The sequence below is a fragment of the Diplotaxodon limnothrissa genome, linkage group LG10, assembly GCF_057381915.1.
Source record: "Diplotaxodon limnothrissa isolate DT_005_m linkage group LG10, D_limnothrissa_male_GT1.1, whole genome shotgun sequence".
In the NCBI taxonomy this organism is placed as follows: Eukaryota; Metazoa; Chordata; class Actinopteri; order Cichliformes; family Cichlidae; genus Diplotaxodon; species Diplotaxodon limnothrissa.
Window position 1 is genome coordinate 16,677,083 of NC_140605.1, and position 12,170 is coordinate 16,689,252.

General features: G+C 39.5%; 1 protein-coding gene across 1 annotated transcript; it reads left to right on the plus strand.

Moving 5' to 3' along the window:
* Positions 1-656: 656 nt before the first annotated feature.
* alg9 (ALG9 alpha-1,2-mannosyltransferase) lies at positions 657-10,515 on the plus strand. Its single transcript, XM_085363740.1, has 15 exons — positions 657-799; positions 4,541-4,676; positions 5,339-5,473; positions 5,846-5,916; positions 6,124-6,212; positions 6,508-6,643; positions 6,935-7,022; positions 7,771-7,876; positions 8,127-8,249; positions 8,507-8,661; positions 8,797-8,926; positions 9,007-9,154; positions 9,265-9,394; positions 9,483-9,613; positions 9,799-10,515. The coding sequence occupies exons 1-15, from the start codon at positions 660-662 to the stop codon at positions 9,920-9,922; spliced, it is 1,842 nt and encodes a 613-aa protein (XP_085219866.1). The 5' UTR covers positions 657-659; the 3' UTR covers positions 9,923-10,515.
* The last annotated feature ends 1,655 nt before the right edge of the window (positions 10,516-12,170 follow it).

A 12,170-nucleotide genomic window follows, 5' to 3' on the forward strand; every position in this document is an offset into this window, starting at 1 on the left:
ACTAGAGCAGGTTCTATGAGTCACGGTACTTTCAGCAAGGAAAATGTGATGAAAATTATTACTTGTGAGATTTTTTAAGATGTTTTAAAAAAAATGTAACTTTACTTTGCAGCAACACAGATCAAATCCAAGGGAAGAGTTGCGGAGAAAAGATTAAATAGAGACAATATCATAAGATCTGAAAATTAACAAAGGTTTTTAACAGTTGAAACAAAGCCCAGTTTGGTGATTTTTGCCAAAAATTCAGAGGTCAAAATGTAATTTTTGTAATTCCTCCTGGTTTCATTGAAAGTTTAGTCTGTAAACTGACCTAAAACTGGAACTAAAAATTTATCTTAGGTCTAATTTTCAGTAAGCACTGATGCATGTTTTATTGCCTTTACAGAGTGCTGAGTTCGCGTTTATTTGAACTTCTTTGATTGACCTTACCCCCACACACATTTCCTTATTTTATTTAAACGTTTTTATTTATTTATTTTTAATAACAAATACGTTTAAATAAATAAAAGTAATCTAAAGCGAACTGAAACTTTACTGAATCGCAGTAAAGAGTACTTGTAACTTAAGCGCTTAATTGAACTGTATGATTAGAGCTGTCAATATCCGGACACAGCCGAAAATGAACGAATCGCGACTCGGGAGCAGGACCGTCGGTAAACATGGCGGCCAAGGCGCTTCGGCAGCGAACCAGGCGAGGCAGCAGACAAGATGCAAACAACGTGAACGTCCCCGCCGAAACTCGGGCACCCAAAGAGGAGAAAGTCACCGATGACAGCAAAATCACAGAGACTCGGCAAGAGTGAGTATGAATCCAGAGGAGACACAAGCTGCATGAGGAGGTGTGACTGACAGCCTGAGCAGGGGAAGCTAGCTAAGCTAGCTACTTTGATACCTTAGTAAGTTTTGACTGTAACGACACGATAACAACGCCTGGCAATGACCATTGAACAAACTACACCAGTGTGTATTTACATTAATATGAACCACAGTGGCTGTTTAGCTGTGTGTCCACCGTACTAACTAAGTTGCGTTGTTTATGTTTTAGCGGAGCAGTAAATCGCAGTGGTCAGCTCCATTCATTCTGTTAGTGTCAGATATGTGGTAACTGGCTGTAGTGCCAGTTGTGGCGTGGGTAAACTCGTGCTCTGGACCGACACAAACACTTGTTTGAGACGATTGGGTGGTGTTGTTGTTGGGGAAAGTGACAATTTGTAAGGTGACGTGTCATAAAATACGTAACGTGAGGGTCAGGGCTGAGCTGCAGCTGAGCCGACTATAATCTAGTGATGGGTCGTTCGCGAACGAAATGGCTCTTAGAGCCGGTTCTTTGACGTGAACGACTAGAGCCGGCTCCTTATCGCGAGCCGTCACGTGGGTTTTTTTTTTCTTTCTCTCACCCTCTCTCTCGCACTTTTTTTCCGCTTCACTCTGCACGCGAGCCTTGTGCTTTACGCTGGGCAGAGGGGGGAGGGGCGGTAGTTACACTCAGTAGCACAGGAACAGAGCCAGAGGGAGAGAGAGAGAAAGAGAGCCAGGGACAACAACGTCACATTAGAAAGGTATAGTAATCATCCACAACTATTTTCGGTTGCAGATGATAAAGGATTCAGAAAGTGCGGATTCATGCGGGCCCATATGACAGAGAATGTGCATCTTCTTTTTGTTTTCATATTTTAATTTATATTTAATTGCGTTGTGGTTTGCAGTGTTTTGTGTTGTTTTCACTTTAAATTTGTAAAAGGAAACAGCTGAAAATTTAAATAGTTAAAAGTTGAAATGTGAATAGTTGATTTTTGTATTATATGATTTATTTATTACATTTTATGTGGCGTGAATAAATAAAAGTATATTTACAGTGGTCCCTAGAGACAAAGCACATACAAACTTCAAATCATGTACGAACTCTGAAGCATGTACAAACTCCAAAACACGTAAAAACACGTACAAACTCCAAAACACGAAAAAACTCCAAAACACGTACAAACTCCGAAGCACGTAAAAACTCAGAAGCACATAAAAACTCAAAACACGTACAAAAGACAACAGAAGTGCTCCAGGATGCTGGGCGCAGTGTTGAGCTTTTGTTATCTTGTGGCTACACAAGCCAGCAAGTACCAACGACCGGATTTGGTGTGTGATAGTAACAGGTAGATGAACTTTTTTTTAAATTATTTGAATATATTTGAGTGCCTGTGTATAAATACACAAACAATACACACATGCTTTCAATTGTGTAATTTAAGTGATCTAGTAGCTCTGCTTTGGAAGTTCAGTTCATGCTAGAAATGTGTTTTGGAGTTTGTACGTGTTTTGTCTCTAGGGGCCACCGCATATATTTATATATAAACATATATAAATAAAACCACTTTTTTTACGTTAGTAATTCCTTTTGTGCATAATTTTATATTATTGTGAATAATAAATTAATTAAAGCAACAAAACAACCTGAAGAGCCGGTTCGGAGCCGAAAGAGCCGGCTCATTTTAGTGAGCCGAACCGAAAGAGCCGGATCTCTAAAAAGAGCCGGAAATCCCATCACTACTATAATCTGACTAATCTGATGATGGGCGCGAACAAAGGAAACACTGCAACACATAAGCAACACTGTGAACGCAAATCACACGTTTGTATTAGTGTGACCATCCACACAGTTCTCTTTACACGAGAAGTTATTATAACTGTTAGACAATAAAGATATAAGTATTTCCTAACCGATAGAAAGTGCACATTATTTATATATTTTACAAGATGACGGTGTGATCGGCTGTGATGTGTGGTTCGGAGTCAGATCTGGAGGTGGCAGAGTTGAAATGATAACATTTTAACTGGGAGTGATCATAATTGACAGAAATGAGAATATCTGCTCAGACCAGAATCATATGTATACGCTGCTCAGAAAAAATTAACTAACACTTAGAAAAAAACATCAAATCGCAATGGGAAAAAATCTAGCTGGGTATCTATGCTCAGATGGACTGGATAATGCGTTAGGAATGAAATGATACCACATTGTTTGATGGAAGACACCCAGAAGTGATAAATTGATGAGACAGGATAGTTGCTGCTGCTGAAATTCCATTGCAGCAACTCAAAATGCCACTTAGGAGTTTGTATGGTCCTATGTGGTGCTAATAAGATGTGGGATGGTGTCCTGGGGGATGTCCTTGCAGAGCTGGACCAGGGCATCACTGAGCTGTCTAAGGTGCAACCTGGTGGAGTCGGATGACCAAAACATAATGTCCCGTTTTGGTCAGGCTAAAACAAAGCCAGTCATTGATATCAATTCCTTCATCCTTCAGAGGACGTTGGGTTCTCAGGCCACCCTCGTGAAGTCTGTTTTAGATTTTTTGGTCAGATATATTCACACCTGTGGCATGCTGGAGGTTATTTTGTAGTTCTGGTAGTGCTCATCCTGTTGCTCTTTGCACAAAGGAGCAGATACCGGTAATACTCATGGGTTAAGGACCTTGTGCAGCCCTGTTCAGTTATCCTAGAGTAGCTGCCTGTCTCCTGGAATCTTTCCCATGCTCTTGAAACTGTCCTGGGAAACACAAAAAGCCTTCTGGCAATGCCACATATTGATGTGCATCCTGGAGCAGTTGGACTACCTGTGCAACCTCTGTAGGGCCCAGGTATTGCCTCATGATACCAGTAGTGACACTGACCCTGGCCAAATGCAAAACTAGTGAAAAAACAGTCAGAAAACATGACTAAGGAAAATGTCAGCAGCCTCCACCATGTAAAACATTCCTGTTATAGGCAAGTCTCATTGTTGTCCCTCAGTGGACCCGTTATTAATGTCATTAAAAGAAAAGCAGCCCTCTCTGTTATTTAACTCACCAATATTTGATTAGCCATTGTTAAAAAAAAAAAAAAAATACAGAGAAATATGGAACTATATAAATTTTTGTGTGAAAAAAGTTTGTTGATGCTGATATTTCTTATACTAAAATAAATATCACACTGGCTCTCTTTTTGTTGTTAATAACTCACAAAAAAACCATTGGTTTAAATAATTTATCAGATACTTTTAAAATACAAAATCCAGAGGCAGGATAAGAAACCTAAAAGGTGAAAAGAAATTGGAGAAAAATATAGAAACAATAAAAACATTTGAAATTGTTATTCACAATAGTACTAATAATGTTGGTTTGGAAAAGAGAGAAACTGTTTAAAGAGTATTTCCTAAAGTAAATCTGAAACTGGAATAAATTTGGAGAAAATATTTAAGTGTTTTGTAAAAGTGAACAGAAATGTGAGCTGGAAATACACAACAATTTGATACCACACATGCACATTTTGGGATTATCTGTGTTATCTTAATTGGTATTTTATTAAAAGCAGGCACACGAGTGTAGTAAAGCAGTTAAACTGGTATGTGATAAAACACCCACTCAGTGCTCACATAAATGTTTATATTATTTAAGATATAGACAATTTATTTTTTATTTGTGTAAAGGGAACGTTCTGATTTATATTAGCATAAATATATACATATGCATTGAATGAATGTTCATATTAATCTTTTTTTTTGTAATAGGTCAATAAGTCGTGGGGGGCAGGTATGGGCTCCAGAAGGTTCGACTGCATTTAAATGCCTGCTCTCTGCACGCTTCTGTGCAGCTTTGCTCAGCAACATCTCCGACTGCGATGAGACGTTTAACTACTGGGAGCCTGTGAGTACTGATCTCTGCTGTGGGGCATTTGAAAGTGCCATAGTGTAGGGCTGTTTGATATAACGATATATATCGGATGACGATATAAAAACATCTATCGTTTCCTATTACGCTATCGTTTGTTTTGTGGTGTCGTAAAATAAACTGTTTACAGCAATGTTTTTTCATTGTTTTGATGGTCACTGTAGTGGCTATATTAATTTCTTAAAGTTCTCTCTTTCTCTTACCACACTATGGACGAACAAGCGTCTGTTTTTACCTGTTGTCTTTAGCAACAATGATGGTAAAACCACCGCGTGGCTTGTTTGTTTTCCTCGTAAACCTTTCACAATAAAGCTCAAGATCCTGTTGAGACTTTTCAAAATAAACTGAATCACGTGAAAGAGTATGCAGAGAGTTTACGGATGAGAAGCAAACACTTCACGCAAGTTGAGTTGCCAGAGATTTACAGAATTTACAGAAAATGTTACATTTTTGTGATTTATATCGTTGTCAGAGCGATAAATGTGTTATATCGGGATATGAGATTTTGGTCATATCGCACAGCCCTACCATAGTGTGTTGTGTGACAGTTTTTCTAATGCCTGCTTCAGAATCATTTTGTAGCATCTCTCTCTTGTTCCAATGGATTATGTTTGTCTTTTATTCCTGTGTTCTGACAGATGCACTACTTGCTCTACGGCACAGGAATGCAAACATGGGAATACTCTCCACTGTATGCCATCCGGTCCTATGCTTACTTATGGTTACATGCACTTCCTGCTTGCTTGCACGCCCATGTTCTACAGACAAACAAGGTAAGTATCGCAAGCTCGGATTTTGCCATGTGTTGACGTTCCTGTATTTTATAATAGGGATGCACCGATTCTGAAATTCTATGCTGATCCTAACACCACAGTGAATGCATTCTGTGTAAAATCTAACAAGCTCATCATCAGTATACTTTTTCTTTTTAAAATTGAAAACTATATTTACCTGCAGGACATGCTACTTCTATTAGAAGAAGCTTTAAACTAAAATCTGGATAGACTAAAAAGTTCAATATTCCTCCACGGGGCATCTAAAGTTTAAAATACATGAATTCACACATGCGTGCACACACAGGTGCGTGTGACGTTATAGTGGGACATGTGCAGTAGTTTCAGGCTTGTGTTATGACTGTGTTGCAGGTGTTGGTGTTCTACTTTGTGCGATGTGTCTTAGCATTCTCCTGCTGTGTCTGTGAGCTCTATTTCTACAAGTGAGTTTACCCTCCTCTTAAATGCAAGGCATGTTAGCACTTTGGTGTTCACATTTTGGGATAATTTTGTAGATGTCTAGAATCATCTGTTACAAAGCAATTTTCCTGCAGCGTTTTTTTCTGATTAAGATATGTTACTAAAGTTAAGCATTTTTATTTTGTGTGTGTGTGTGTGTGTGTGTGTGTGTGTGTGTGTGTGTGCCACAGAGCAGTTTGTAAGAAGTTTGGTTTGCACGTGGGTCGTTTGATGTTGGCATTCCTCGTCCTGAGCACAGGAATGTTCTGCTCCTCTGCAGGTTGGTCGTGTTTAGCTACATTTCTGGGGACTATCAGTTGCCTCCATCCTTACATCTGTTGGTTTTTACATCGAGCAACTCATTACAAAGCCTTGCTTTTCTGGCCTTTTGGCAGATCACTGATCAAGAAGAGCAGAACTGCCAAACGAACAGTGTGCAGTGTTTGCCTCTAAGGAACATTTCATATTTATGATTTATTTCTCCTGTGCTCCCATTAACGCTGTAGGGATTGTAGGGACATTTTTGTGTTTGTGCTTTGTCTTTTTCTGATTAAAGTTTATTTCTTTCTCTACAGCTTTCCTACCTTCGTCTTTCTGTATGTACACAACACTGGTTGCCATGACGGGTTGGTTCCAAGACTCAACACCGTTAGCCATCATCGGCGTGGCTGCCGGCGCCATTGTTGGATGGCCATTCTCTGCATTGATCGGGTATGACTGTAAATACTGGCATTGCAGGCTTTTAACTATGTGTTAATTGTAATACAGCTTTTTTGAAAAAACTTTACACCTTAAAATTTTTTTTTACTTTATTCTGGATATAAATGTTTATGGGCTTGCTTGAATTTTCAGTGGAGTTTAATTCTTTTTAGTTAGTGCAATACAGCCAACCATTGACAACAAAAAATGTATCACTTGTATCACGTTACAATAACATATGAACTGGGATGAATGTGAGCCGGATCAGCTACTGTGTCATTGAAGTTTCTTCTCTCTTGTTAGACTTCCAATTGCTTTCGACTTGCTTGTGTTGAAGAGGCAGTGGAAGAGTTTCATCACCTGGTCATTTATTGCTTTGCTTCTGCTGCTGGTAAGAATATAGAACTACTAGAATAATGGGTTTCTTTTCTGTCACAGGTAGAGCATTCCCCACAAAATCTCTGTGGACGTACCACAGGGGCAGGAATATAATAATGCATTTTGCTGTCATGTGTCACATTGTCACAACATATGTAAACTATACTAAAAAATATTGGGCCACATACACCTACAGGTGCTGCTCGGCCATAGAAACCCATGTCATGACACTCTCAGTGGATAGTTTTTATGCTGATGGTTATTCCAGTGGAGGTTATTGAGTCAGGATGACACACTGTGCACACTGTGCACCTCAGCGCTCACTAACCTAACTCTGTAACTTTATGTCCTCTATCACTTTGTGGCTAAGTTACTGTGGTTCCTAAATCCTTCCACTTTGCAGGAACACCTCTTACAGCTGATTGTGGAATATCTAGTAGGGAAGGAATTTGACGAATTCATCTGTTGAAATGATGGCATCCTATTATAGCACTACGCTCAAAATCAGAGAGCTCTTCAGAATGATCCACTGTTTGACAGATATTTTTTAAAGCAGACTGCATAGTTAGGTTGGTGATTTTCTTTTAGTTTGTGGCAATGGGACGAAAAACACCTGAATTCAAAGATTTAAGAGGTGTGGCTTAACCCTTTTGTCCATCTGTATCTGTAGTTCTTTGTGAATTATAGCATATTTTTATGCAGGAGCTTAATGTTTATGTGACCTGCATCAGTTCACTTTCCTTCTCATCTTGTGTTCTCAGGTACCTCTGGTGGCGGTGGACTCTTTCTTTTATGGCAAACTGGTCATAGCGCCACTCAATATTCTCCTGTACAATGTCTTTACACCACATGGGCCTGATCTATATGGTAAATGACCTGTTTTGTCACATTTAATACCTCAATACATCCACATGTGATATTTATATAAAGTATGAGATATTTAGGATATACAATGTTGAATATGCCTTTTATGAATTGCCTAATTTACTACAGTAACTGTTGGACTGATAATACGTCAATGACAATATCAAGCAAATATTAAGATTTAACAGTTTGTCGCTGCAGTTTTTGTTGGGCACAGGGTAACTTCACTTGCTTTCTGTTGTTTAATTTCCAGGTACGGAGCCGTGGCATTTTTACTTTGTAAACGGCGTCCTGAACTTCAACCTGGTGTTTGCTCTGGCACTGTTTTCCCTGCCACTCACTGCTCTCATGGAGACACTGTTACACAGGTTCAATGGTGTGTTTTCCTGCGTATGCACAAAATATGTTGATTTTGGCTTGTTACATTTACATTACACTTGTAATGATTCACTCACCTATATACATTTGTTCGTGATTTAGTCCAGGTAGTTACCCTCATCTCACATTAACTCCGGTTAGCACTCTTCTAAGTCACTGTGCTCCACAGTGCAGTATATTCAGTATCTTCCAGCACATTTACAGGGTTTACCTTTTGTGATTTCACATCGTTGTACACACATGTGTTTTCTTCAGTGCAGAACCTGGGCCGCCCGTACTGGCTGACTCTGTCTCCCATGTATCTGTGGATGTTGGTTTTCTTCACTAGACCTCATAAAGAAGAGCGTTTTCTCTTTCCTATTTACCCTCTCATCTGCCTCAGCGGGGCAGTTGCCCTCTCCTCATTACAGGTGTAGTTTACCATTGTCTAATTTTGGCTTTCAAAGCAAAACAGCCTGCTGCGTTAGTTGATTTCAGCATTTTTAGGCCCATTTGGTCACAAATGTGCACGTAAATGAAATGGATTTTATTCATTTTATTTACAGAAATGCTACCACTTCCTGTTCCAGCGATACCGACTGGAACACTACACCGTCTCCTCGAACTGGTTGGCTTTAAGCGCAGTGGTGGTCTTCGCTGTGTTGTCACTGTCTCGTTCTGTCGCCCTCTTCAGAGGTTTGTGTGTGTGTCCCATTTTCCCTAAGCACCAGCATCAGCATTGAGCGAAGGCTTATGATATTTTGGTCTGTTTACAGGCTACCATGCCCCTCTGGACCTGTACCCAGAATTTCACCGCATTGCCAAGGATCCGACTCTTCACTCGGTCCCCGAAAGCAGGCCTGTCAGCGTATGTGTTGGCAAAGAGTGGTATCGCTTCCCGAGCAGTTTTCTTCTCCCACACAAGTCAGTGTCCAGAAAATCTGCACAGGTTTTCAGTGTCTGATAAAGTCTGTAAGGGTGATTTCTCATTTTTATGTTTTCACTAAGCTAAAAGTCTCTCTTTTAATCTCCAGCTGGCAACTGCACTTCATTCAGTCTGAGTTTAAGGGGCAGCTGCCTCAGCCGTATGCCTCTGGTCCTCTGGCCACACAGATCATCCCAGCTAATATGAACGATCAGAACCTGGAGGAGCCAAGCAGATATGTAAGTTCCTTAGACGCAGACATGTTTGCTAACTAATACTGTAGTTAAGAGCAAATAAATTAAAAATGTATTTGTCTTCTCTGTGCAGGTTGATTTAAAACAGTGCCACTACTTAGTGGACCTAGACACAGATGAAGAGACGCCGCTTGAGCCACGTTACTCAGCCAGCAAAGAGGAGTGGACTATCATCGCTTATAAGCCTTTTCTTCAAGCATCAAGGTAGTTTTACAAGTAAATATTTTACAAATAAGTGTAAAAAACAGTAAAATTAAAATCTGTAAATGAAGGAAAAAGCATAACGTATTGCAGTTGAAAAGAAAAGGAAACATCCTGAGAAAATGTAAACATTAAGGAGATCTACAATGTGAAGCAGATTGTTTACATGTAAGGCATTTTTCTCTCAGGTCATCTCCTCTCTTCAGAGCGTTCTACATCCCATTCATATCTGACCACCACATCACCTTTAGGCGCTACGCCATCTTAAAACCGCGGCGGCAAAAGCAGCCTCGTAAGCGGAGCCACGGCTGACCTTTTACACCCGAACCTGTACAGTTGTACAAAATCCCAACAAAAGACGTCAATCACCTCTTCTCAAAACAGCTGGTATTTGTGTGTCAGTGTGCATGTTGTCTCAAGAAACCTTTGAAGCTATCAGACCCTTTAAAGACATCAATCCCCCTGTTTACTTGTCATCAACACTACACAGACTCTCTGAATATCACCACCCTGGACCACTTTTTGGTGACCAAACAGTGTTTGCGTGTGGATGAAAGGCAGAAACGTATTAGAAAAAGTTGAGAAAAATATGTGGAAAAGACATCAGTCTGCTTTTGAGCTTGTGTGTGAGACAGTGCATGTCAGAGTGAAAGAAAATGCTTGGCAGGGTATCAGCTGGACGTTTTATCTTATTTTGTATGCCTGTGTTGAGCCGGATGTCTTTAAGGGGATGCACACCACAAAATATTTGCATTAATTCAGCCCGTATTCGAAACTTGAAAATGTGGCCTGACTGGAGGAATTTCTCTGACCAGTGAAACGCAGAAATCCTCTCGCGTCTGGGCTTGAACAGTGTCCTGTTGTGTGCTCTGTCAGGTATGAGTGTGGAAGATAAATAAAACCAAGGATGCTTAAGTAATTTAACTTAATAAAATCATGATTGACTGTGAATATAAATCCGATGTTGTTTTTATTGGGGCAGTAAAGTCACTCTTTGACAGGTTGGCTTTTCATCTCATTTTATTGGAATATTCCTTATGTAGCAAACATACAAACCACTTTCACTTACAGGAGAGATATCAAGACATAATACATTCTGAATTAATAGTAATAATGATGATGCTTTGGTTTATATTACACTGTAATAGCATGCCGTAATGTTTGGTTAGGCTGCAGGCACTCAAGCTAAATTGTAGCAGCTACCGTTGCACTTGTTGTTGTTTTTTTTAAGAATGGCTTTGATAAATACTTTAATAAGTGTGTAAAATTAAGGTCTCGTCACAATTTAAGGCAATATAAAACCACACAGGAGATAAATACAACCACCTTCCACGAGCAGTACTGGTTTATTGTGTTTAATCTGTTTGAGGTAGCCCGCATCTCTCAGGTATACTTGGGTGTACAAAACAGTTTTCAAGCACAGCAAACATAACAGTTCAAGACCTCAGTTATCTTACCTGACACGACCATGCAAAACAGGCTGCTACACACACATGAAAACACACATGCTTTTATAGACAGAGATGCTCATAATCCTCAGAGTCAACTGTAAACGTCTACATTTTGGTAATGATGCCATGTACACAAGAAAATGTGAGCTTAGCTTACAGTAGGTGCTTCTTTACTGGGTCATTTCTGTAATGTAACTGTATTATGGCTCTTTCCAAAAACTTCCTATGCATGCATATATTGAAATATTTGCTTGGATGCTTTAGTGAGGTCCAGATAAAATCTGGAGGCTTTACCATTAGGTGACCTTTGTGTCAAGGGTACTCCGGTGGTTTGGAATTGATCTCGTGTAATATTGTCACTTTGGATCATTATTAAATAGGACGAAACTTTAACCTGAGACATTGTCTTTGTTATTCCATGCATTTTTGTTTCTTCTAACCCCAAACCTACAACACTTTTCGTTCCGCCTTTGGAAGTTTTAAAGCACAGAACGGCACAGATTGAACGGACATCGTTTAAGGCATTATACGCAGCCCGTTCAGGGTAAACTGTAAACAGAAATCAATGCGTAAAATTGTGGAAATGCCAGTAACAGACTCCCCTTTTGTAATTGTTGCTTTGATGTATTTCTGCCCCTACCTCCCTGTAATAAAGTCACAAATAATCCTATGACCTTGTCTTCAAAAGAAATTCATTACAGTAGGTCTGAATGATTCTGAGTAACCCAAATCTTTTCGTTGATTTGCGTTCTTTCAGTAAGCATCACTGTAGAGGAAGAGGCTGAGACATCACGAAACGGGAGCACATCAAACTATCTGCATAAACAAATATAACTTATTTGCGCCACCTGGTTACTTTAGTATTCATAGACAAAATTGTGTTCATTTACTAAAAACGAATACCTACACAGACTAGTCTACCAGCAGGCTACAGGCTGAATTATTGGGCCAGCAATAAAATATAAATTATATATTTTTTCAACCTGATTTTCAGTCCTTTAAACATAACAGACTAGAAACATTTAAAACCATGCACAGTCTTTAGCCACTCTCTCAGTATCATTCACTCATTCAGTGCTGTACACATAATAAAGGAGATTTTGAGGCAA

Coding starts and splice junctions, on each gene's coding strand:
- alg9 (XM_085363740.1), top strand. CDS start 660: ATGGCGGCCAAGGCGCTTCGGCAGCGAACCAGGCGAGGCAGCAGACAA. Junction 4,677..5,338: donor CGTTTAACTACTGGGAGCCT/GTGAGTACTGAT, acceptor GTGTTCTGACAG/ATGCACTACTTGCTCTACGG. Junction 8,662..8,796: donor TTGCCCTCTCCTCATTACAG/GTGTAGTTTACC, acceptor TTTTATTTACAG/AAATGCTACCACTTCCTGTT.